The 26,703-nt window shown below is 39.6% G+C and overlaps 1 protein-coding gene across 1 annotated transcript in view; it reads left to right on the top strand.

The window, feature by feature from the left end:
• Positions 1–26,703, top strand: part of LOC103474984 (protocadherin-16-like) — a 91,792-nt gene that overhangs the window by 54,084 nt on the left and 11,005 nt on the right. Inside the window, exons 3-10 of the mRNA XM_008426328.2 lie at positions 13,254–13,442; positions 15,826–16,057; positions 16,141–16,377; positions 16,978–18,006; positions 18,720–18,907; positions 19,005–19,101; positions 22,271–22,428; positions 23,718–24,567. Of these exons, the coding sequence (XP_008424550.1) occupies positions 13,254–13,442; positions 15,826–16,057; positions 16,141–16,377; positions 16,978–18,006; positions 18,720–18,907; positions 19,005–19,101; positions 22,271–22,428; positions 23,718–24,567 (2,980 nt within the window). The remainder of the gene's footprint in view (positions 1–13,253; positions 13,443–15,825; positions 16,058–16,140; positions 16,378–16,977; positions 18,007–18,719; positions 18,908–19,004; positions 19,102–22,270; positions 22,429–23,717; positions 24,568–26,703) is intronic.

The following is a 26,703-nucleotide window of genomic DNA, read 5'->3' as shown; positions in this document are numbered from 1 at the left end:
GAAGCATATCTCCAGACACTTGATGATAACAACTTCGTTCTATGCAAGCCTCCCTGCTTTGCAGAAAGCAGGAAATGTAATCACTGAGCAGATTCTGGCTCATAAATAAGTGCTCTTGGATTGTTAGTGAGGTGAATTTGAGGTGTGTGTAAGTATACTTTCAGGAAGTCCTGGCCAAAGGTTTGTTTTGTGTAACCCAAACAGATTCTTATCTTTTACATGGATGAAAAATGTTTTATTCAGACTTGTGCATGTTGCATTTAAGAGCTTGTTTGGAAGGACATGTTTAGTGTGGAAGTCCCCTCTGCACTGAAAAACAACTAAAGTGCTCACTGACTACCTTATGTATACTCAGAGGAGATTGTTTGAAATGAATCACATGAAGGAGAGGATTGGACATGTATACAAGATAAAATATAATTACTCTATCACCTAAATATTTTGCTGAGAGCTAAATAAATATCGTGGAGAGGAAATGAATCCCGCCTATGACTTTGGAGGCTCAAAAGAAAGAAAAATATGTCATGAATCAAATGCTGATACCCACCAGTGATGCCTAGAAATTAGGCTGAGCATGCCAAACGGGAACAATGTGCTGACATAACAGGAACTATCCAGGTTTAAAGGAGGAAAAAATGTATCTTTCATAAAAAGTGGAAAATCTGCTTGTGTAAATATGGAAAATCCAATGATCTGATCTTTTTTTCCCCCAGCAGGATTAAAGTTGGGATTCAATGCATGACGACGACAAGCCACCAGTGTAACAGCTGTTGCATATTACTGTTCCTAAATCCATCTGGATATCAGTACATAATTTTCTGTCATCTCAGGATGTGCTTATGTTGAATTGCAATTATACGAGTTGGCGAAATGAAATAAAAAGATCTAAACAGACAGTCAGCTATCTGGACAGTGTCCAACGCTACAGCAACGCTGTCTCCGTGAGTCTAAACCACGTCTAACCTTCAGCTCTGGGCTCGCAGTTTAACATAGTTTACAGGAGAGATGCAGCTCATGCCAGAACACAGCCTGAGCAGTTTTGGTTTGTTTGTAGTGTTTATCAGTCAGTGACAGAGTATGTTTATATTTATCGTTCCAGTGGACCTCCACGACCCTGTGAGTCCAGGCTCACCCCTCCCTCCCTCCCCACCTCCCTCGTCCATGCCTTGCTTTGCAGCCTCCAATTTAGAATAATCCAGTTATTATATTTTTTCAGGGCTGATTATTTGAGTACAAGTGTAGCTCTGTACGGCTTGTGCTGGTATGTAATTAGCTTTTTTTTAAATTAGCAGGCTTGCATCAAAACATTTCTGTGTTTTCATGGATGTTAAAATGTATTACAGAGCCAGGAGAAAAAAAAGATGATTTGTGGAAGAAACAGGGAGTGATATGATCTTAGGCTAGAAAGAGATGAATATATTTAGATTTTTGCCACTAACACAGATTTCGAGTTTAGTTTTCAGGTCTCTCCTGTTGATTCAGATTTTGACCAGATTTTCTGTTTGTTTTTACTGACAGAGAAAATATATATTGCAGCCACCTAATATTAAAGGTTTTTTATGAAAAAAGTACTTAATTTGTTCATATTTAGACCCATGTGAAAGTTCTTGTTAGATAAATGCAGAAAGACAGGAGACAGTGAACAAACACTTACAGTTTGTTCAATGTTAGATTGGTGCATCAATAATAATACATTTAAAACACCAAAAGTTAATTAAGTGTGTACTTTTGTGTGTGAGTGCATCTCTTCTTACCAAGCTGTCTAGTTTAATTGATGTTTTGCAGAAAAAATTACAATGGCTCAGTGTCTGTGAATAAACATATATTTTACACTGTTTGTCAACATCTTCACTTGAGGATCAACTCTCTCTGCTATGTTCTATCCATCTCCGGCTCTCTGAAGGAACAACAAGGCTTTTTATTATTATTTTATTAGCTTTCTATTACATATCAAATAGCATTAGTGTAATAGAGAAAATCAACATTAAGAGAGAAAAGCACCACTTTTTATGTATAATTTGAGGATGTGATCTATGGCTTGGAAGCAATGACTCTAAGAAGGCCTTTTAAGGCTACTTTGAGTAAAACCAGAGATAAATAGAGGAAAGGATTCACTATTCCCTGGTGTACCTTTAAAATCATTGTTTTATTTGTTGTAATCTGGCATTTTAAAGAAATGCACTCACTGGCCACTTTTTTTTAGGTACACTGGCTCAATGACTTGTTAGCATTTTTAGTGAATCAACCAATGCAACAGCAAATCAATGCCTTAAAGCTTCTAGACGTGATGAAGACAAATTACTGAAACTCAGCAAAAAGTGTCTGGATGGATGGGGAAGACAGGGGACTTACGTCACGTAGATTGTGGCATGGTTGTTGGTGCCAGATGAGTTGCTGCTGATCTCATTGAATTTTTTTTTACACACAACTATTGCTCAAGTTTACAGAAAATGGCTGAAAAAGAGAGCATCTTCAGTGTTGTGCAGTGAAAAATAGCTTTTTGCTGTCAGAAGACTGGCAGCAAACTGGTTTGAGATGAAAGAAGGGCAACAGTAGCTCAAACGAATGCACAATATGTTGAACCTTGAAGCAGATGGGCTACATTAGCAGAAGACCACACCAAATGCCACTCCCGTCATATTGGTACAGTAAACTGCGGCTAGAAATTCAGATATGTTCACAAAAATTGTGCAGTGGTAGATTGAAAAACTTTGCCTGTTTGGGTGAATCTCTGGAGGTGTGACGTTTAGATTGAAGGGTTGGAATTTGGCGTAAAAAACATGAACGCATGGATCTATAAGATCTTGTACCAAGAGTGCAGGCTGGTGAAGGTGGCATAGTGCTGTGTGGGATCTTTTTCCTCTCTTTGAACTTCATAATGAGTTCAATGTAGTCAAAAGACCTCCAGGATGAATACATTTTTATATGGTAGAACATCTTCAGAAAGTAGGGTAAGAGGAGATTAGAACTAAAGATGTATAGTCGACAAAAATCTGTTGCATCTGTGTGATGGTATAATGCCAATACGGATCTGAATCAATGAAAAATGTTTCCAATCCCTTATTGAATCTGTCTCAAAGAATCAAAGCAGTTCTAAAGGCAGAAGGGTTTCCAACCCAGTACAAGCAAGGTGTACTTTACTAAAGTGGCCAGTGAATAGATATATTTGCTTCATGCGGTATAATGCAATATCAAGTCCTTCCTTGATGGTCAGTAAAGTGGAGCAAAGTACCTGCTTGATAAGTTAGTGCATACTGACACTTAAGCGAAGCCTGGCATCTGATCGAGGAGAGTCCACTCAGTTTGATAGCAGGAATGTAGCAGTGTTGGCCAGTGCTGCTGAGAAGGGAGACCACTGATGCACTGAATATTCTCTTGTCATTTAATCAAAGAGACTCATTGATTTATGGTGCCCAGGTATACTCCGACTCTTCATCTACATCTGCAGTTTGTTTGTGCATGCCAGGCTCAGTAGGCATTCTCCCACCCACCGCAAGCAGCTGTAGCACTCGCCTAACCCACATCAGTGCTCTCGTTTCCCCACGCTGCGGATGGTTCTTATTAGCTCCCCTCCCACCTACCCAGTCCCTGATATTCACCGCCTGCTTTGACTCACCAGACCAGGCCTCGGCACTGCTATTGGATACTGTGAAAGGGATGAGTAGCTGAAACGGAGCCAAGTAATAGCCTGACAAGGCTGCTTTCTCGGGTGTCTGATATGAGGTTACCTCAGTCTATTCAGTGAATCTACTCAGCATGCTTCTAACGTCACTACACATAGCGAGACTAAGCTCTAAGTTTATAAGAGGTTCCCTCAAAGGTGTCCGCTGATCCTTCTTTGAAGGGCAGTCAGTCTGACACGTCTGCTTTGTGTTCGTGGCTGAAACAAGTCAAGTTTATTTACTTGATTAAAAGATTTACTATTTTAAAATATAAGTCCAAAAAAAAAACAAAAAACTTTAACATCGTTATAGCAGCTATAGGGAACCATATTTAAATCCAATAAAAGGTTAGATGTAAGGTTATAAGGTATTAGCTTTTTAATATATTCAAGGGATTTACTAGAGTCATTTATGTTTAGCATAGTCAAAATCTTTATTCCATTTGATAAATATTTGCTGTCTACCTTGAAAAAATATGTGGCTGTTTGTTATTCTGTTTGACCTTCGAAAAACAAAAAGGTTAACGTCTAGAGCAGAAGCGTCTCAGAGGGAACATCTGTCATTCCAGGTGGTCAGGGGTTAACCTCACATCAGCAATACACTTAACATATCCAGTTGAGTTTTTGTCATATTTATCTTTAAAAGCATTTTTTTTAAAGTCGACATTACAATAATCCTTCACTTTGCCTGGCAGCAGTCCTGCAGTCTTATTTTTTTTCAAACTTTTTTTTTTTTGGTGTACTTTTCAACATAAAATCAACAAATAAAACTGTCTTTGCTGTGTAACTCAACACATTTTCTTTTTATAAGTCTGGTGTTATCGGTTTAGATTGTTGGATCATGACTTATGTCAAATGTAAACTGACTTGATGTTCACCAGAATAGTTTAGAAAGATTTCATGTTGCAGTCATCTGGATCGTTTCATTCTTCCATCTTGAATAATCTGGTCCATGTTTGTAGATATCCCATAACACTGACAAGTTTTTAGTGCATTTGCACGTGTCCATCCACTGTTTTCATGCTGCAGAATATTTTGTTGTCACTGTTATAGGAGTGGGATTTTTATCAAACTGCATTCACAATTTTAAACCTAGAAAAACTAGAATTGCATGTCTGCTTGAGTTTGTGCACCCCTCTCCGCAGAGATCTACTAGCTTTACCTTTTTATATCTTTTCTCTCTGCTCACTTAGCTTTTTTACGATTCCCCTTTTCCTTAAAAGGTAAGATGCCTAATAACTTCCAGATGCAAGGTCCTGATGAGAAACAGACTCTAGAGTTTTAGAAGAAAGCCTAATGAAAGCTTAAAAAACGCAGACCACCTAACTTTCAGCAACCTGAACTTTGTGATAAGTCCTAAATTACAAAGAATGCCGAGATGTATTATAAAGCTATTCTGATTTAAGATATGGATACTGTTTTTGCTTTGCCTGTCTTCTTTCTCCTTATTGAAATTCAAAGTTTTGCAACTATTTCCAAATCTTCTATATTTTCACAGTGAGTTTGAGACCCCGGCCTTAGAGATTGTAGACCTTTACTGTAACTCCAAATAGTTTTCCAAGTCCACCATGTTCCAGAGTGTGACATCTCAAGCAGATAAAACCAATATACTTTACTTTACTCCATCCTCCTTCCTGCTATTTGCTGAAAGTTGTACTATATCACAGACAGAATAAATCACACACATGCCTCAACGTATTTCAGGAAAGTATATTTTTTTGTAAATGTCACATCCATGGGCCGACTTAACTTTGAAATACCTTACTGATACATAAACTGGATAATAGCATCCGCACCAAAGAGTGTCATTGTTTGTGTAATCTGTGAAACAAGACGTGGTGTACGCACCGATATGGAAAAGATGTGATTCACAGATGTGGAAGACTGTTACAGACTTTCACATCTGTAAAAGTCTCGTGTTCTGACACGTTGTATGAAATATTTTCAGACAGTAGCTAACTTTGAGTCTTCTTTCTTTAACAACAACTTCCTCACTGAAGATTGTTGTTGTCAGAACAACTTAATGCCTCTTTCATGATGTGCATCAATCAGAAAAAAAATAAATAAATCCAATGTTTGAGTTTCTGACCAGCCAGTCCCTGGCAGAAAATTGCACAGTTCTGTGATGGCAGAGTTCCAGTCCATTTATGAATGCATTTCTAGGACATTTTTTAAAAACCCTCATCTTCACAAGGAATTTTGCTATTCCAGAGTTATAGAAGACTACAAAAAAGTACATTTTTGTCTTTTTACCATGTCCTAAAATTAGTTAGATCTGACCTCAAGTTTATGAAAACCACACACCACAAATTTAAGCTTTAACACAAAACATGTAAAGAAACTAAATTACTAAATAGATACTTACGAAATTAGAAAACCCAAGCATTTGAAGCATATAGTTTTACCTTGACAGTATAGCCGAGATCTTAAAGTTGCCAAGCCATTAGTGGATTTATGTGCAGTAGGAGTGAAGAGGAATTTCTATGACAACTTAAAAGTAGTTCTTCAACACACTGACCTGAACTCTGTCTGAGGTAAGACATACAGAAACACTGTTATGATGTTTCTGTTTATTTTTTCCAGCAGTGTGCTGGTTACAGAGAGCGATGTATGACAGGGAAGAGCTGGAAATGTAATACTTTCCCAAGTGAGCAATCCAGCTGCAAGTTACTATATATTGCCTCCCTTTTGTTCCTCTGCCAGACTTTTGGACCGAGCACCATTCTAACCTGCTATCCTTAACCCACTTCTTCAAAAATGCATCACTTACTGCTCAGAAAGATTAAACGTCCTGGTTCAGGGGTCCATTGTTTACTTCAGATTAAAAAATGTTTCCTTCTTTTGTCAGGTGGTAGCCTCATTTATTCTGGAGGACAGCTGATACAATCCAGTTCCAAGGACTGTAGGAACTGCTGCAATAAAAAAAGTAGATATTGCTTTGCACAGCTTTTCTGTAGGAAGCCAAATATTACTCTGTCTAACAAATCACCTACTTTGTGTCAAGATGTGAACATTTAGCAACAAATATTAAATGTTGTCATGTTTACCCCGCAGCATGTGCATCATATTTTATTAGTGTTCATCTGCAGTTCATTTCTGGTTAAATCATTACTTGAACCCATTTGCACAGTGAAAGACAGATTTGGAGGATGCGATTTGGCAACTGGTACATGTTTTAAAAATCTGTGTGATTAAGATAGTTATTGACTTTGACAGTTATACTGTGCTTCATGGGGATACCCTAATTCACCCAAATGCACATATGGACAGACAATTAACTTGTTAAATCTGGAATAGATTGTTTATGTTCCAGTCATGCAGAACTGCTGATGTTTTTGCATTTTGCAATATTTAATTTGTACCAGTACTTCTGTGCTTACATCAATCTTGAGCCTTTTACAACATAACTTATTTCGAATTATATTACTCTTAAATAGATAGTTTTAGAGACTTATTTTTCAGTGTTTGCCTTTAATAGCATTTGTCTGGGATGCCTTGCAAGAGAGGTCTGCTATTTTTTAATGAAAATCAGTGAAGTGTGAGCGTGCTGCTGTGTTTCAGTACACTGACCCCATGTTTGGCCCTCTGAACCTCAGTTTAGGTCAACATTTAGCCTCTTCCAACACATGCAAATGATAAGGTGTCTTAGACAGTTGACTGTGTCCTGGTTCCATGAAATTCACTCTGGATATTTATGGTCCCCAGGGGTAAATCCTGCTGTTTTCCATTATTCCTGCCCTTCCTATGAACTGTTGTTTCAACAGGTTCCTAACCTATTTAAAGCCGGGCTACTACCAAAACAAAACAAATTTAGTAGGGTTTGAAAAGTAGTAATAACAATAACAATATGTTTTAGGAGCTTTTATCTGAACACTTTTATCTGATCTTGCATTAAAAAAACATGCCACAGGACTTTGTTGTAATACCTCAAGGTTTTCTGTTCTGACTTTCAGTTCAGTTAATTTAGGTGGAAATATTTCACAAAAAATGTCAACTCAATGCATAATTCAGATCAATCCGGTTCATTCCAATACACTCCTATTATATAATCAGACATGGTTCAAAGTAGACAGACATTTCAGAGTGCATTTTGACTCATATGGTTTTGGAACCAACTGAAACTTTTCCACTTCTTGAGAACATCCTGATCCGATGACACACAGTCCAGTTTAATCCAACTTAAGAACTTACTTAATGAATTGTGTGAGTTAAATATAACTTTGGCAGATTGTTTTTCTTTCCAGCTCGGGCATATGACTGTGGTGCTTTCACCTCAAGTTTACGTACAACTTCAAATCCCTCCCACAGTTCAGAGCACAGCTTCAGTTATTGACTGGAGGTTTTAGCCAACTATTGAAATCTGTTTTCCAAGTCAAACCTCTTCAAATGTACACTTTACAGAGCTGGTAGTGGATAAAATGACGAAAATACTTCAATTTTAATTACCTAAGCATTCAAATTTAAGCTGCAAGATAGTTTCAAGACTGAAACTTATTCACAGTTCTGTGGGGAAGAGTACATTTCGGTGGATGCATTTTTTATGGCTTGTCGCTTCCCTGTGTCACTGGGTTTGTAGTTTCTATCACAACAAAATTACACCCAAATTTCTCAGCTATAGCTCTTTATTACAGAGCAAGTGAATGCTGCTCGTTATCTCTAAAGCGAAAGCTACTTATGGGTTACTACATTTTAAGACTTGATAAGAAAAGTCTGGACTCATTTAGGACTTTTATGGACTAACCCTTAAGATTATTATAACTTATTAAGACATGTAGTAATCCTGAGCGCAATATATTCACATTTAATGGCAATTTATCAATGTAAGGGAGTCCAGCCAATTCCACTGAGTCACTAACATTTCAGCAATCCCTTATCCTAAAGCAAGCATGAAGTAACAGTGGAAAGGGACAATTTCCTTTTTAACAGAGAGAGTCAGGTTCAGTATGAGAGACTATCTGCTGCTATCACTGGGTGTGGAAACAACAGGAAGAAGACATGGAAAAAAAAAACACATGAGCTAGGCTTACAGTACTTTACATGGATGGAAAAACAAAGAGCGCATAATGCATTTTGTCAGTTGCAGAAACTGTACAGTCAAACATGGAGAAGCCAGTTGCCAGGCCAGTTGTACCTTCTATAGAAAGAGCGCTTGGCAGCCATATTTGCAAAAAAGGACATAAATGGAGTCACTCTGCTATTCTTGTGGAGCCTGCCCTCTGTCAGCCTTCATAAGTTTCAGTGGTGCTGTAGCATAGTTCACGTTTTATTCCATACATTCTATATGTCACATTGCAAGTTGTTTTTTTTTGTCACAAAGTAGACCCAAACATCTCAGGGCAAATTTGATGGCACACTCCTATAGACTCATCTGATGTAACCAACTAAATATTTCACATATGGTTGGTCTGAATCCAAACAATATTTCTTGAGCTTCAAACGTGCGTTATTTTGACATATTTGTCAACAGCTGCGTGGGCTTCTTCCTTCCACCGGCACGTTGCGGTCTCTGCCCGGCTCTTTTGTGTGGTGTTAAACATGTCCCAAACATTCTGACCTATGTATCTCCTCTGTTTTAGCAAGTAGTGAAAGAGGCCTTGGGGGTAGGGGGTTGGGAGGTACTGGGCTGATTTTCTTCACATCTGCTTTTCTCTGAAGTGATGCCAGGACAATAGACAGGGAGGAGAATGCATGGCTTCACACCAGCTGTGACAGCTCAAAGCATCTCTCACTCCAGATTTCTACAAGTCGCCCATTCGTTTGGTTTTATTGAACCCACGCCTTTCTCTTTGTTCTTGCTGTCTTTTAATGAGCTACGTGTCGTGTCACCAGTATTTCCATGTTGATTAGTCTTGGACTGCATTGGTCCTGCTGTTACAGAGGTTTGAGATGGCTACCTCACAGAAGTTGCTTCTTCACTAGTTGCGTGTATATTAAAATTGATCAACTGCAATACATTAATATATCAGACACACCTATCTGATTTATCTTTTTATCAAATTGCACTAAAATAAGTTTGTGAAACAAGGAGAGGAGCACATGTTTCTGCACCTTCCCTCTTCATCTCCACTGCACTCACTGGATATGTGCATGTTAAGCTGCATACACGTGAATGGCAATTTCTCAGTTGGCAAACATTTACACGTCGACTCCGTCATTTGCAGCCTGTTTGGATTGGCAGTGGCACTGTCCTGATTGGCTGGTTTCAATGAGGACTTCGTGACATGGATTTGTTTGACTGGGCGCTCTAAAACACAGGGAGCATGATTAAAAATTACATTGGCTTTATTTTACCTCTCAGTGGATTCAGCTTTGCATCATTTATTTGCAGATTTTTAACTTTTCTTTTCTTTTTTTTTTGCACACAGTAGCTGCAAAAAAAAAAGATAGAGTAAGGAGAAGTAATCGTTTGAAATTTATATGAAAAGACAGAAAACATGATAGCCCAAGACTTTTGTAAACTATTTTTAGAACCTGCCTCACCTTGTGGTAAGGACAGAAAAAACCAACAGCCTTTAGATCTGCTTAGACACATACACTCTGTGCTGAAAGTCAGCTTCTTTTCTTTGGACAGTCAATAAAAAATTCCCATCTGGGAAGTTTCTTGAATTTGATTGTAGCACCCCAGTTATCTCCAGATTTCCACAAACTTGACTTATGAAGGGAAAAGTCAAACGCTGCCTTTCCCCCGCTGATAAGACAGCCCCCATCATGTCTCACTCACAGGCATGAAGTGTAGGGAGAATACTTCTGGCTGCTGCAGATGAGGTAAGGTTACTTCTGCTTTCAAACATCGAATCCAGTGAAAACAGACCTTGTGTAAAACCAATGCAGTGCATTGCCAAGGACGTGTTACGAACTTCTTTTGGACATTGAAACAGTGTCTTTATATCTATGTCCAGTTAAACACCAAAGTTTATTTTGATAATGGTTGTAGTGTTTGATATTAACTAAAAAACTTCAGAAAGACAAACTATCAGGAGTGAATTTGATATTTTTCTATGAAATGAATGTCTCCCTCTCTGATCGCATACTGAACAATGGAGCTGATTTCAACATTGAGGCTGTACGTAGACCTTGTTCTAAGCACAAACCAAATTGAGATGTTTGTTTAGACCACATTTAGATAAATGCAATATCAAAAATACCAGAAAGTACAAAATAGCATTTCCACCTAATTTCATCTTTATTCCAAGAATAAATTTCAAAGTGTGGAAAAAGACATAACTTTTCAAGTCTGTCAAGCAAAAATCCAGAGAATAATACAATAAAAACAAGCATATGTACATATTTGTATGGAACTGATGGATGGAAACGATGTGGTTTTATCTAAAAATGCATTTTTAAGCTGTGAACAAAATGCTTTCTGGGTATTATTTAGGGTCGTGTTCAGTTTTCACAAAAGCACACTGTGATTTTTTTTCAGTATGAATCATCGTTTCCACCCAGAATAAACACACACCTTATAGAGCCGCAGCACTTCTGAACCTGTGAAGTTAACTCACTGAGATGCCCTCATAGAGATGATATCGCTAAGGCAGGTGAAAATGGAGTTCAGTTATTTGTTAACAAAAAAGTGTGCCTTTCCACAGCAATGGCAATAAAACCTATTTACTTCTTGCAACATGACAGGTGTCTTATAATTTAGGGATCTTGTGTTCAATCTTCTTGGCAACTTAAGCATTGTTTGGATGTCTTTCTTTGCATATCATGCTTACTTGCATATTTCTACCAAGCTTCGCTTCAAGACTTCCTGAAATTCTCATCCGAATCATGTCTTCTGAAAAATTCTTAATGCCAGCGGCTTTTTATAAAAGCTGCACTCATCTCTCAGGATTTATGCTTTGTGCTTTGAGAAATTATAATTCTTTTTTTAAATTTGCTTGTGGTCTCTTGTGTGCTTTGGAAATGGCAGCTGGCATTGCCTCCTGGAGAGACAACTTCTCAGTGTTTCAGTAAGACGACACTAATATGTTTCGCTTAAACTCTGTATCCCCCGTAGTTGGTTAAATTAAAAAAATTAAATTAGGAGTTCTTTCAGGCGTTAAAGTACTCCATTTAGATTATTCAAGAATTCATATTTAGGTTGATGAGGTGTGTTGACCTTTCTTATTTGTGCCTAAATTGGACAGGACATATAGACTAAAAAAGTTTACATTTTCAAAAAATCTTTCTGAACTACAACATGCAAGAACTGGTCAACCTGAATGAATCATAAGATTATGTTGATAGATGTCCAACATATGGAGGGTGTATTTACCCTGTAATAATGGGTAAAATGAGGAGCTTCCCTTCTATAGCTCAGTGTTTGCTCTGACGACGGACAAACTTATTCCAACATGTTTTTGTAGAAAAAAAAAAAGTTGTCAAACTTCCGGATTTTTTTATTTAATCAAGATTCAGGCATCAACATTAAGATGTGGAGTGATTGTAAATACTCCTCCCGACTTTAAACACACACACACAAACACACAAACACACGCACACAACCCCCAAAACGTAATAAAACATTGAAGTCGGCTGCAGCCTCCCTGCGTGTTAAAAAATGGAGTAGCCTTCTTGCATTGCGCTCAGTTTCCTCTCTCCTCGTGTGGTTTATTATTCTTCTCTTCGGTTTGCATCGCTGCCAGCTCTACAACTCTCTCACTCCTACACAGCACTCGCCCTCTGTTAGGAGTTACATTGAAGAGTGTGGGCCATGCTCTCTGCTGAGCCCCCGTCTGCCATCTGCTCAGGAAAGAGATGGAGGCTCAATGACTGTAGCCAAACTCATCACCTCGAATGAATGATTTCCAACTACTCACAGTCATTCCAACGCCTTCTTAAAAAAAGAAAAAAAAAAAAAAAAAAAAGAGTAAAGGTTTGATGATAAGCACGGGTTGCCTTATTTTTCTTGGCAGCTCTCCTGATGAATGTGTCACTGGAAGCCGGAGCACCCGAGCACTTCTTCCCATTAATGTTTTCCTCAAAAGCTCCATTTATTAAACATGGAAGGAAGGTGAAATCTAATCAACTTGTGAGGTTTGCCCCCAAAAGTAATCTAGAGCCCACACTTGCTAACAATTACGCCACCGATACCCAGGGGCCTGATCTGATTGGTCTGTTTACCTTTTGCTGTCCTGGGAGATCCTGCAGCAATTAAATCCACTTCCTGGCTGACGGTTTGTGAGTTGCTCTTACAAGACCGGTGATTCCACCTCTCGATGTGCAGCATGAATAAAACTACTCATAATGTAGAGCAACTTCTCATCGGCCAGCCGACCCTGTCACCAGACAGACACCGCTCATGAAGCAGGCTGTATATCCTGTTGGCAGCTTTCTCTGAGAGCCTGTGGAAGTCAACCAACATCCTGCCAAAATGTTTCTTTTCCTCAGAGTCAGGTTCTGCCAAACGTCCTGTTTGGCTCAAATAAACAGCAGAGAGCACACTAAAGATGCTTTCTCCTGTTTTTTTGATTGACCGTCCCGCTAGCATCTCTCTACATAAAAATGCTTTTAATATATTGCCACTTTAGTGCACCGTTGCGCATTAATGTGCTCATTTTAACGTGCTGAGCAGCAATCTTTAACCACTGACATGTTTTTGTTACTGTAGGTGACTGCGACAGATGCGGATGGCGGCTCCTTTGGCTCGGTGTCGTACTCCCTCGGCTCTGGCAGTAACAGCGCTGTTCCCTCCCATTTTACCATTGGCAAGCAGACGGGCCAGATCTGCACTAACGCCCCACTAGACAGGGATCAAGGGCCGGACAGTTTCGACTTCACCGTAACGGCAGTAGACGGGGTAAGACACCATCCTTTGAATTTATGCTTAATATGAATCCTGCAAGCCCCATTGTAACCTTATGAACATGGCAGCCATGCTTCTGTTTTTTTTTTTACTGACGGGAGAGCAAAGACAGAAACAGCAGTGTAAAAAAAAAAAATCTAAATAAATAAAAAAAGTGAAGAAAAAAAACAACAAAAAAACTCTGAAATTAAGTGCCAAGTAAAGAAATGAAAGTCCGAAAAGTTCTCCATGGTAGGTAGACTTGCTCAACCATCTTGTTCACTGGCTGCCAAAAAATACTCAAGGATGGAAAGGTTTAAAATGAAGGAAAATGACTTTTGGGTATGTTAAAGTAATCAGATGGAGAAATACCTCAACTGTCAGGGAGTAATACTTTAACAAGCTGGACTGCCACCTCCCTCGGTTTTGCCACCTGGTCCAAATGAAAAGCCTGCACTGTATTCTTTTCAAATAAAACACAATGAAACAGCCTCAGGTGCCTTGGGAACACACACCCAGTATGGATCATGAGACATTTCTCTTTCCCAAGAGAAGCTATTAATCTCTGTTCATTCACAAATCTGGCTTTACAGCTTTTGTTAATTCTCACCTTTAATGGGATAGTCCAGGATTTCTGAAAGGAGGTTATGTTGAAATAAGCAGTCAATGCTGTACCTGCAGAAGATAACTCTCTTTGTGTCTTCATTTATTTAAAAACCCAGATTAGTTAGTTAGCTTAATAGACTTTTAGCATTTTAATACAACTCCAGTCTCAACAATGTCAGTTTATACAATAGTTTATGCTGTTTCTTAAACCTGTAAGCTGTCATTAAGTTTACATTTCAGAGTTAAAGTCTCTGGACTTTTTGGAAAAAATAGAAGTTGGTGCACTTCCAATAATGTTACTGTGTGATACTAAAGACATAACACATAATGTAATGAAAAAAAAAATGGACAGTTTTACACAAGGTGAAATCTAAATGCACTAGCTAGATCTGTTGTTTGTACCAGTAAAACTTGATCTGTTCAGAATAAAGATGAAAATTACTTTTGTGTATGAGCTCCTGAAAAATAGAACTGCAACAACAAGCCAAAACTAATCCTTAAGTTGTTTTAAGACCTCATTAGTCCAGCTGAGATAATTAACCTCAGCTGGACGTCCTATCATGACAGTAAGTTATTATCCCCAAAGAAACAAATAATTGTATAGCATGTGGGCTAAATCAGATTCTCACCAATATGCATTTTTATGAATACTATTTTAATGATTGACCATTATTTCTCAATATGTTTTTTCTCTCTTTTTAAACTCTTTCTATTTTACTGTTTCAGCTTCTAATTAAAACCAAAAACATTATCCTGTGAATGTCACTTAGGTTTTATTTTCATTCACATTGGAGACATGCTTGTAAGGTGAACATTTTTAAGTTCATATTCCAAAAAATATTTTTTTTTCTGCTCTGTTTCTCCACTGGAAATGCTTTACATGTGTGTTTCACACAGGAAGTTCAATCATGGCACACCGCCTCCAACCATAATTTACTATATAAATAATGATATTCTGTGCAAGCCTGACTACAGTTTAAATGATCATAAATAATGTGACATTTTTAAGATTGAAGTTCCTTCAAACATCAAAAGTCTGTTTTGGTCATGGTCCCTTTCAGCTTCCCACTCGATTCAGCCTTTGGGACCAACTAATCTGGATTTACAGTATACTAAACTAAAAGGCCAATAGTTTTGTCTGCAGCTGGTAAGATACAAAGCAATGTTCTGCTTCACAGCACAAAACAACTGTTTGGTGAAATTTCACACGAAGCAATTCTCCACAGCATGAGAATCAATATGAAGAGCGATATGGTGCATTAATGCATATTTTTATCAACACAAATGTAAATGCACCCAATTACAGCAGATGCTGATTTCCACATGGACAATACAAAATCGTGCCCGCCTCCCGTCATATATCTAAATATATTTGTTATTCTTTTTGTTGTTTCATAATTTATTGACATTAATTGGAGAATTTTATGATGTTTTTGTCATTCTCTAACAGTTTCCATATGAGCTACAGTATGAGAAAATAGCTTTCTCTGTTTTCTACCGTTGTTGCACAACTTTCCCTCTAAGCAACTACAAAACATCTGAGTGGGGGGGTTTCTCTGATATAAAAATAGTTCTGGTAGTAAAATAGCCTAAAGTGAATCAGTGATGAATAATCTTAAACATTTATTATGATATCTTGTGCAGCACAGGGGTTAGAACTCCAACAGAACCTTTTAATGTGTTTTTTGATCCGCAACGGCCTGACCAGAACCTTTTCTCTTTCATGTGTGTTATTTTCTGCTCATGGTTTGCTGTGTACGTGTAACAGTGGATCTTTCTGTTTCCTCCGCAGGGTGGACTGAGTTCAGTAGCCTACGTGAAGGTGGATCTGGTTGACATTAATGATAACAGACCCGCTTTCTATCCACTCAGTTATGCTGTTAGTTTGAGCACACAGAGTGCCCCTGGGACATCTGTGGTCAGAGTGATGGCCTATGACCCAGACTCTGGCGAGAACGGCAAAATTACATACAAGGCGGTACCTGGAGGAGCCTCTCCGTATTTTACTCTCAACAAAGACACAGGTTGGAAAATGAAATTTCTTGTTCACGCCAACACATTTCCTTTAAGCATATAAATTAATGTTTTGTTTTGAACCATTTCGTAGGCGTTATCTCCCTGTCTCGATCGGTTTATGGGAAAGCCAACTCCATTATTCCCATGGTTATCTCTGCTCAAGATGGTGGGGGACTCTTAGCCTTGGACAATGCAAGAGTCAACATCAGTGTGATGGCAGGACTTGTGGCACCACCTGTGTTCGAACAGACTCAGTACCACCTTACTGTATCAGAGGATGCCTTGCGCGGGACAGTGGTCGGCATCGTCCAAGCCAGCAGTAAGACAGGTGAGAACTAGGAAAGGTTTCTGGACCATTCACAACTTGTTCATTATAATATTTTTTGGCACAAAATCATTCCTAGGCAATGAGTTGGCCAAGCACCCGCCCAACTCAATGTTTACACTCGCACATGAAAATGCCTATAAACACATGTGCAATTATTTAACCGTACATCTTTGAAATGCAACCAACAAGAATGTGGCAAGTGGTTTCTGGATGGTAAGTCAACAACAAAACACTTGTCCTTTCCAGCAGCCATTGAAGAGCGCATGCTGCGATAAAACCAGCTGAACAAACATAAAGGAGCTCTGGTTGGGTTGCCTCATAACCGGGCTGGGCTTGGCTGGGGTTGCTAGGTAACGCCAGTCAGAATCAGGAGGTCTTTGAAACGGCTCACTTCCAGACACCAAAAATATGAACTTGTTGCCAAACAAAAAGGCTGAGTGAACTTTTATCACTTAGGTTGTTTTTAGAAGTATTTGAAAAGTGTAAAAATGTATAAAATCATAATTTTGCAAAATATGTCCCCTTTAAATGATATCCGCAACTGCTAAAGTTTTAGATTCAAAACTAAGTTCTTGTTTTGGTGTCTTTCTGTCACTCCAGGCAATTCCAAGGGCATCACCTACACGATAAGCTCTGGGGACCCAGCAGGCTACTTCACTGTGGATTCTGACACTGGAGCCTTAAGGACCAGTCTGCCACTGGATCACGAAACCCAGCCTGTTCTTGATTTAGAAGTGCAGGCCCGTAGTGGCAATCCTCCTGCGTTTGGCCAAACCCGTGTTCACATCATCATCGCAGACATCAACGACAACCCTCCTGTGTTTTTGCCCTCATCCTCAGAGTCCCTGCTGCTGCCAGAGAACACAGAGATGGGCACAGTGGTGTATCGGATCCAAGCAGAGGACAGAGACTCGGGACTCAACGGACAACTCAGCTTTGAACTTTCCTCTCCAAATGGAATCCAGAGGATTTTCAGCATAGAGCGCAGTACTGGAGAGATCCGACTTGTCGGCAGCCTCAGCTATGAAGCTAACCCCCGTTATGACCTCTTGGTGATTGCCAAAGATAAAGGCGTGCCCCCGCTTAGTGCCACCCTTATGCTTGTGGTTCATGTGCAAGCAGAAAACGAGCAGGGTCCTGTGTTTGACACCCTCACCTACAGAGTGGAGCTAAAAGAAGGAACCCCAATAAACACTCGCTTCCTGCAAGTCAGGGCCATGAGCAGAGAGGTCCCAGGCTTGGGTCATCTGAGCCCACTGATGTATCACCTTCGTCCAGATGGAGATGCTGCGGGTTTCGGCATTGCTGCAGACAGCGGCTGGCTGTTTGTAAAGAGCTCTCTGGACAGAGAGCAGAAGGACATGTTTCTTTTAACAGTGCTGGCCAGTGTGACCCACGGAGGGCTAAAGAAGACGGGAAGTGCCACGGTGCGCATATCTGTGACCGATGAGAACGACAATGCCCCTCGGCTCGCCCAGCAGAGAGTTTTCATGGCTGTGAGGGAAAATCTGCCCACGGGAACAGGATTCGGTCACGTGTTGGCTACAGACAGAGACAGCGGGTCCAACGGACGGCTCAGCTACCGCTTCCTGCATACTGACCGCCACTTCCAGATAAACACCCACACAGGTTTGCAGAAAAATGTCTGCAGTCAATTAGACGGCTGCTTAAACAACACTTACGACTGCTTGGGTTTACTCCAGGATGTATAAAAGAGGAGTTTGTAAATCCATGCAAATACTAATCAGTGGGGAAGAGACCTAAACCAGAAGAAATGCGTAGTTAGTTCTAAAATAGAGTTTTAGGTGAATTGTTGATTATCTAGAACATTTGCCTTCAAGGACACTCCTGCATGGCAGAATAAAAAAAACATCACACTTCAGCAAACAGTTTTTCAGTGAAATCTTCAGGGTTCTTTTGGGAAAGAAAAAACAGTATTTAGTCAGCTAACTGAGTAATGTTTTAAAGATGAGAGTGTGAAGTTGCCCCCTGATTATGGTTATAAATAAGTCAGATAATGGTGACAACAGCATGGAGTATCTTTCTGGACTCTAATTGGCCTATTGAGCCTGTTGGTCTTTGGTTAGAGACTCATGCTCTGATTTGTGATGAGTCTCCAGCTCCGTTCTGCACGTCTAAAACATCTGCCAATCCTCACCCACTTGTAAATTTGTCTGTGTGTGTTTGAGCAAGCGAATGCATTCAATTCTCACGCGCTTATGTCTGTTACTCCTGAGTGTCATTGATAAAAGCCTGCTGACTGCTAAGTCCCTCATCATTATTCCGGTGTGTTAGTCTCTCTGCATAAACCTCCTCTCATCCATCCCCGTTTTCCTCCCCAGGTGAAATCAGTACAAGGATGACTCTTGATAGAGAGCAGCAGTCAAGCTATCAGCTGATGGTGGTGGTACAAGACGGAGGTTCACCGCCTCGCTCAGCGACAGGCACCGTCTTCATCACTGTACTCGATGACAACGACAATGACCCAACTTTCATCCACAGTCAGTCGGGCAAAAATGTCATCATACAGGTGATGTCATAGCTGAGGGACATAGATGAGCAAATAGGGGGTGGAGGGGAGTCTCATGTCTAAAATGACATCGGTGCATTTTGCTTTTAACCAATAGGTGAAAGAAGGTCAATCTGCTGGAGCTGTGCTGGGAATTCTGCAAGCCCAAGACCCAGATGAAGGAGAGAATGGCACAATAATCTACTCCTTGTCAGGTACATTATGTAGTCATTTCCTATAGATTTATGTATGAATCATGAGCTTAATGTGTTCAATAAATCTATTAACTGTTCTATTTTATTTTGCGTCTACGCTAACAAATAATTTTGTCAACTCTTCATGATGATGATGATGATATATAGTCAGTTCTGCTTTAACACATTTCAAACCTTCCAAAAAGTTGGAATGTGGCAATTTTGCAGGGAAAAAACAACAAATGGCTCCAACGAGGGATGGTAATCATAATTAGTTGCAACTGTTTGGGTTGTTGTGGAGAATAAAAAAAAATGAGAAAAGACATTTCTCACACATTTGTTTGCCAACAAATGTGTGAGAAGGAGAAATTTCCTCCAACGAAGATGGCTGAGGATTTGCATGCTGGCAGAATTTAGGCAAATGCCATTGGGAGAAGGTGGGTGGAAGATTAAACTGGACAATCTCTGATCCCTCAAATGGAACCTGATCAAGAATCGTAATGCGTCAGTTGTTGTTGATGTAGCCATCTGCGCACGGGGAAGGTTTGGGAGAGTGTCTCACAGGGCAATACACAATTAAATTATCAGCTCTAAATTTACTGTGCAACAGAAAAGCCCTGTGTTAACCCTGTCTAATGGCACAATTGTCTTCTCAGTGAGTGAGCAAATCTTAGATTGAACTTCACATAATGGAATAGTGGTTTGTGGTCAGAAGAATCAGTATTCCAGATTTCTTTTTAGAATAAATGGACACAGTGTGTTCCGAAGCAGAGTCAAAAAGGACTATGATTAGCAACAGGTTCAAAATCCAGACTCTGTGATGGCATGGATTTTGCATCAGTGGCACATGGAAAAGTTATTTGCACTTTCATTAAGAGGCATAAGATTTTAGGAGACACACTTCTTTTCATTGACACTAACCACATTTAACTGCAAGACAACTGTAAAGCAGTATTTTAACACGAGTAATGTACATTAAAAAAAATCTAATTAAAAATAACAACAGAACAAACCACAGATGCACAAAAACATACACTGGATATCCACCAGCGTATGACCTGACTTGTCCTTAGTAAGAAGATTCTTGAAACAAAAAATGGATGCAAAAAAATGCAATGTTATTTTATCACATTCCTCCTGCAAACACATAGAAAAATGTGTTTGCAGGAGGAATGTGATAAAATAACAGCTGAAGCATCTATGCAGCTGCCTGAATTTCTTGTTTAGAGAAGAAACTGGTTTTGGAATGTGTTGAAAGTCTGAAGTGCAAAAACAAATGTATTTTAACAAATTAAATAAAACAAGAGACAGCTTAAAATGTTTTGGTTTCCTACTGTATGCAGTAAGAGGTAAAAAATTGCTGCTTTTGTTGCATTTTCTGTTATACTCCTGAAAGTTTTTTGGTTTATAGAGGCTGCTTAGAGGAGCAAAACATACAATTTTGATTCACGGGATTCTAAGAGTAGGCGAATGGCTGATGTTACGATTCAATTATTTTCTTTAGTCCTAATATTTTTTTATTGTACTTGAATAAAAAGACTTTTCAGGAGGGGTTTGATAATTCGTCCAACTCACAGGAAGATACAGTACGTGATACTGGGTACGTGAGAAAAAGATGAGACAATATTTTACCAATATTTCTGGGAAAATGAAGAAGCCCACATTTTTGTTTTTACAATCAGAGTAAATGTTTCACCATGCACTGTGTTCTAAAGAATCCCAATTAACTGAATATATGTAGCTCTCCTCTAGACAAATTGACCTCTTACAGTGCTTTAAATTTGAGCCTCACTCATCCAGTCACTTTCAGATCAGTAGGAAACTTGGGGTTAAGTGTTTGCCAAGGAACACATCGATATGTGGCAGGAGAAAGTTGGAATTGAAACCCAAAACTCAATATATCAGTTTCTTTTTTCAACTGCATTCCACAACATGCTGCCAGAGAAATGATTTAAATTCAATAGGGTTTTCTTCAGTAGTTTTCTAAGTGTTGTCAGCCAGCTCTTTATTAGCCAGCTCTTTCAGTACGGTAGTTAGCCATGAAATACTAACCTTCAAAATTTTAATTCCATCCATAAACACAACAGGATGTCAAGTTAAAAGCACTCACTTGGTGATCTTACATGATCAGAGGCACAGATGGCAATTTGAGCCGTGACATATACCAGGCTCATGCTCTTGACTGGGTACAAGATTTTGTTGACACGTGTCACCCAACAATGTCACATAAAGATGAAGAGCAGGAGCCAAATGTAGGAAGGAGGGAAGGAGGCATGCTCATGAAAATGAACAGTTTTATTTTTAAAAAAGAAAATTAAAATACCTTACCAAAGCTAAGGTTCATGGGGTAATCCAAAATAATACACAAGGGAAACACAAGAAAACAGCTTATGAGAATTCAACACTGAATGAGAAAACCAAGTAGTATTTTTAAAGGGCAGCTTTATTAGTGGGCAGGTTAGTTAAGGTATAGATGTGAAGCAGTTTGGGTCTACAGATAGCTGAGACACTGAAACAAGTAAATAGATGATACAAGCCTACAAAGAAAATCAAATCCTACAGATTGTTAACCAAGAGCTAACAAAAAAAAAACTGGAATTCAGGAACTAAGATCAACCAAATGCAACTAATGAACTCAGGTCATATAAAAAATAGAAAATTAAAAACACAAAACATCTAATTATAGTTTGTACAACAAATCTATAAGGAATGTTAAAACTACGGAATGAACAGGATATGAAATGCAGACTGACAAACACAGCACCAAAGTCCAGAAGATTGCAAATGTACTTTTCATTAAACCCACATTTTTGTGGTGAAATGTATTTTTATTGGTGTGATGCAATATTCTGATCTCAGATGTTGTAGTTTCATTAGCTAAAAAAGCAGAAAAAGATATAGATTTATAAATATAAGCGTGTGCGTGTAAATAATCTATTTTCTTAGCCAGTTACTGAAATACATTTATGATAATGTTTCTAATGTATTGAAGACATATGTAAGAAACACCACAAATTCTCATTATATCCCCGCTAGTAGTGAAACAAACTAGACTGTGGACATAATAATTTGTCATATTTAATGTCCCGATTACAAACGGATGTCTTCATTTTAGCATGTCAGGTTTTTGTATTCCGTCTACCTACACCTGTCATCTCCCGCTAACTGTTACATCTTGTGTCTCTCCAAGGTCCCAGAGCTGAGCGTTTCTCTTTGAACGCAATCACTGGCGAGCTGCACTCATCATCCCCTCTTAGCCACTCAGAACGGGCTGTATACGCTCTGACAGCGACAGCCACTGACAGAGGACTACCCCCGCGCAGCGCCTCCTGCTCCCTCACAATTCAGGTCAGACTCCTACTGGAGCTCAGCCAGCGCAAACACTCTCACTACACACCTATTTAATATCAAAGAATGGACCCAGGGCTGAGAGGATCCATGTCTCCGGGCCCCTCAGACTAGCTGCCGACATATCAGCCTCACTTCTGACAAGGTCGCCTCCCACCCTCCTCCCTTTTCTCCTCTTGTGAATTTTCTGAAGGGAAATTTCGTTCTGAAATGGAAAAGTGGGTCTAAATTAAACACTCCCAGCTGGGTTATGATGAGAACCAGCTGTAGAATTCTCAGATCAAGGTCATACCCAATGACTTCAACACTTTTTTAAAATTTTTTCGGTACAGTAGCCCTTTTTACGAAAAGTAGCAGAACTTTACTTACACTCAACATAAAACACAGCACTGGTGGTATTTAAAGGTAATATATAATGCGGAACAGAAATGGAAACGTAGAGAGAGTCCTGGAAGGAACTTCAATTTATGGGTTCCTGGAAAATAGAACTAGCATATCCATCAAATACAAGTCCAGTTTTTCTTTCTTTTCAAATATTATTTAAAAAAAACATGAAAGTCATAATTATTGGTTAATTCAATTGAGCTTTGCCGTGTTTTCCTTGTCTGTTAGTGCAGCAATAAAACTTCCTTTTAAATATTCTTTTGAATTTATTTATTTTTTAATCTGAACTATTCTCAAGAATGTATTATTGTTATGATTATTTTACATTAGAATTGTTAAGAGTACATACTTAGTCAAGAAACTGGAATCAACTGTGAGAAACAAAAACTAAAAATAACTATGGTGCAAAAACACAAAACCTCACCAAGTATTCTTGTCTAGTTTCTTGTGCAAACATCTCATTTCTCTTTAAATCAGACAAAACTAACTTACAATCCCTTTTAAGCAAGATATTTAGTTGCACATGTTCTCTTTTCATGAAATGCTGTAATATTTGTATAAGAATAAACAGCCCCTTTAAAAAGTACAAAGCGAGCAATTTATTTCCCAGAGCTAAAGTCGGATCCTTGAACTATTTTTTGCCTTTGATTGTGTTACTTTTATCATGTATAATTTGTCCTGGCAGTAATACAAAAATCATATTCAAAATGATTAATAGTAGCAGCTCTTTTATCCATAAAACCGTTTTTGTGACTGCATTCATTAACTACCACTGAACACATTCTGCGCAAGTGAGAGGATTTTGTAAAATCTGTTGCTGCTTGCCCAGGAATCTACATAAATGGAGCGTCCTTTGACATTCTGTTTGCTTTGCATTTTAACACTTTGGTTTCCTTCAATTGCAGGTTATCAGCAAAAACAGTCAAGCCACTAAAACAAGCCTGCACTCCATTTCATTCAACTCTGTGGAGGAAGAGGCCAGTCCTGGCACTGTTATTGGGTCAGTTCGCCTTCATGATAGAGGAACTGCAGAAGAGGGCAAGGTGACCTACACAGTGATCGGGGGAACAGATCGAGATGGGACTTTTGTTGTGGATCACCTCACTGGTGTCGTGTATCTGGCTCGTCCTCTTGACTATGAACGAGACACACGATACAGCCTGAGAATCGAAGTGGATGATTTCTCGCAGGTCCCTCCTAAAAGCACGCTTGTCAACTTGGACATCAACATAGAAGATAGCAACGACCACTCTCCCGAGTTTGCTGAGGATCCCATAACAATTGTCATTTCTGAGAACATGGAAGTTGGCTCTTCTGTCTACACTTTCCAGGCGATGGATAAAGACGGCAGTGGGCCCAACAGCGAACTGACATTCTCCATTCTCCAGCAGTGGCCAAATACCCCTGGCCTTTTAATTCTTGACCCTGTCACTGGTGTTCTTTCTTTGGGTCACAAGCTAGATCACGAGGCGACATCCACAATGATACTGGTTGTCAAGGCAACAGATTCGGCCGTCAATGTCAGCCAGAGGCGTTGGGGTTCTGTCACAGCAAGGATCTACGTAACCGACGAGAATGACAACCCACCGGTGTTCACATCACCAACAGCGGTCAGCGTCATGGAGGACCAGCCAGTGGGCTTCGTGGTGCTTTTTCTCATGGCCAGAGATGCAGATCAAGGGGAGAACGGTAGAGTGACCTACAGAATCCATTCAGGCAACATGGGCGGCACGTTTAACCTCAACCCTAATACAGGTATGTTCAGTTAATAGCGACAATTATATTATAAAAGGTTTTCCTTTTCAGTGAGCAATAACACACAATGTATTCATCTTTAGTCTGTCTTTAATTCTGCAACACACACAGAAGCAGTAACCAACACACTCCTACTTTACCTTTCTTAAGTTATCTCCCACAGTTGAAGGCTGAACAGAGCAGCCTGCCAAATAATAAACTCACACACGAGAAACACACGTGCACACACAACAACCCATCATCTGTTATTGTAGGTCTATTCCCATGAAAGACCAAAGAACCTCCTGGCCAGGCTTCTGGGAACCATTAGAGAAGGGATCAGTTACGCATATTTGTATATGTGTGTGTGTGTGTGTGTGTGTGTGTGTGCGCGTGCGTGTGTGTGCGTGTGCGTGTGTGCGTGTGCGTGTGTGTGTGTGTGTGTGTGTGCGTGCACGTGTGTGTGTGTGTGTGTGTGCGTGCGTGCGCACGTGTCCACTCACATTCTGTGTGTTTCTGCGCTCGCATTACACTGCGCTGCCACTTAGTCAACACTGACCCTGAGCTATTTGGTCCTGTGGGCTTTGTTGTGGTGTTTGAGACACGTGTCGACATTTGCTCCACCTCTCCTTCGAGTCCCCAGCTGGGATCCCCCCTCTGAGAGGACGAAAACGTTCAGAATCCGTCGTCCATGTCACTTCTTTTGCCCAGTGTGTTTTCATCTTGAAGTGTTTTCATGCGCGCTGGTTATTTGTTTAAATAATGACAAAGTTAATCCACTGAGCACCTGGGCGGCTCCCGTTGTAGGGTTGACTGACTGGGTCTTGGGCCGAGTCATCACAATGTTACAGTGACACTGTTAACCCGTTTAGAGAGAGCCATTAAGCCAATTATCAGGAATCTTTAGGAGTCAGAGCGTAGCACATTTTTATCGCTCTTTGTCAAAGGGCAATGATGATTAATTTAATTTTCAGTCAATTTTAAGACTATATGTGGAAGAGTGTACAGTTCTATTTGAGTTCAGGTTTATTTATAAAGCACTAACCACATCATCCAAAACAGTACACCATGAAGACCATTAAAATTATGTAAATTATTTAGGTAAACAAGAAAAACAAAAGACTGAAAGGCTGCTTTTCCAACCCCCTAATCTTTTACTTTTTCTATTCTCTTTTGGATTAAAGCTGGAATTCCAGTTGATCCACTTCAAAAACGGATCAGTTAGAAGAAAGATGAAATAAATAGATTACTTCACACCTAAATCTGCCAGGGAAGGATTCATTTTGAGTCTCACAGCGAGTCTACAAAGTAGATGGGTAATAAAATTAGTCCAAGGATGGGACCTTGGGGAACTACACAAGGAGGCTAATGGAAAAATAAGATTCTGCAAGGGTTACCTCGTTGAGTCAACTACAGTCAGAGAAGTAAGAAGCATTTGCATGCCTCAGTGCACCAAATGGGATGTTTAGATACTGTGGTAAAATGTAGGAGGCAACTGTGATGTCTAAAAGCAACACAGTTAGAATGTGGCGCCATAAAAACCTACACAGGTGTAAGACATTGGGGTTAGAACATCCAAAATCCTTTCTTGAATAACCCACAATCTTTGTTTCCTCTCACATGTTATCAGTGTCTGGAAGCAGGGCAGGATCAGAGAGGAGTCAAATTTAGGTGAAAAAAAATCCCAGCCCTAACTTTTACCAGCTTAAAGCTTAGGGCCAAGTTATCTCATTCCAAGCAAAACAAAGTGAAAAAAAACCCCAAAAAAACATAAAGAAGTTCAACACAAAACAGTCTTTGCCCCGTCTGCCTTAAACGGTTACATCCCATTTAATAGCATGAAATTGAAATTAAATCAATGTGAGCTCTAACCTCCAAAGGCAGGATAATGAAAAGGCGAGGGTGCCCCTAATTTCTCCGGAGCACGGCAGGCCTGGCTGTTGCGTGTCTAGAGTGTGTGTTTACAGCTTCTTTCTCGATGGCTGTGGTATTCCTCAATGGAAAATCTCGTAAACTGTGGCCAGACCGGTCGGCTGTTACAACAGTGGTGGTGGTAGCATTCAGGTAGGCAAAGCTGTGTATGTGGAGGATATTAGCTTTGATTTGGCCTTCACACGGCAACTTTTCACACTTACCCTCTAAATAAGATGCAGTCAC

Source organism: Poecilia reticulata, linkage group LG13 (genome assembly GCF_000633615.1).
Source record: "Poecilia reticulata strain Guanapo linkage group LG13, Guppy_female_1.0+MT, whole genome shotgun sequence".
NCBI classification, from domain to species: Eukaryota; Metazoa; Chordata; class Actinopteri; order Cyprinodontiformes; family Poeciliidae; genus Poecilia; species Poecilia reticulata.
Note: the sequence above shows the minus strand (reverse complement) of the source record. Positions and strands in the feature narration are given on the sequence as shown.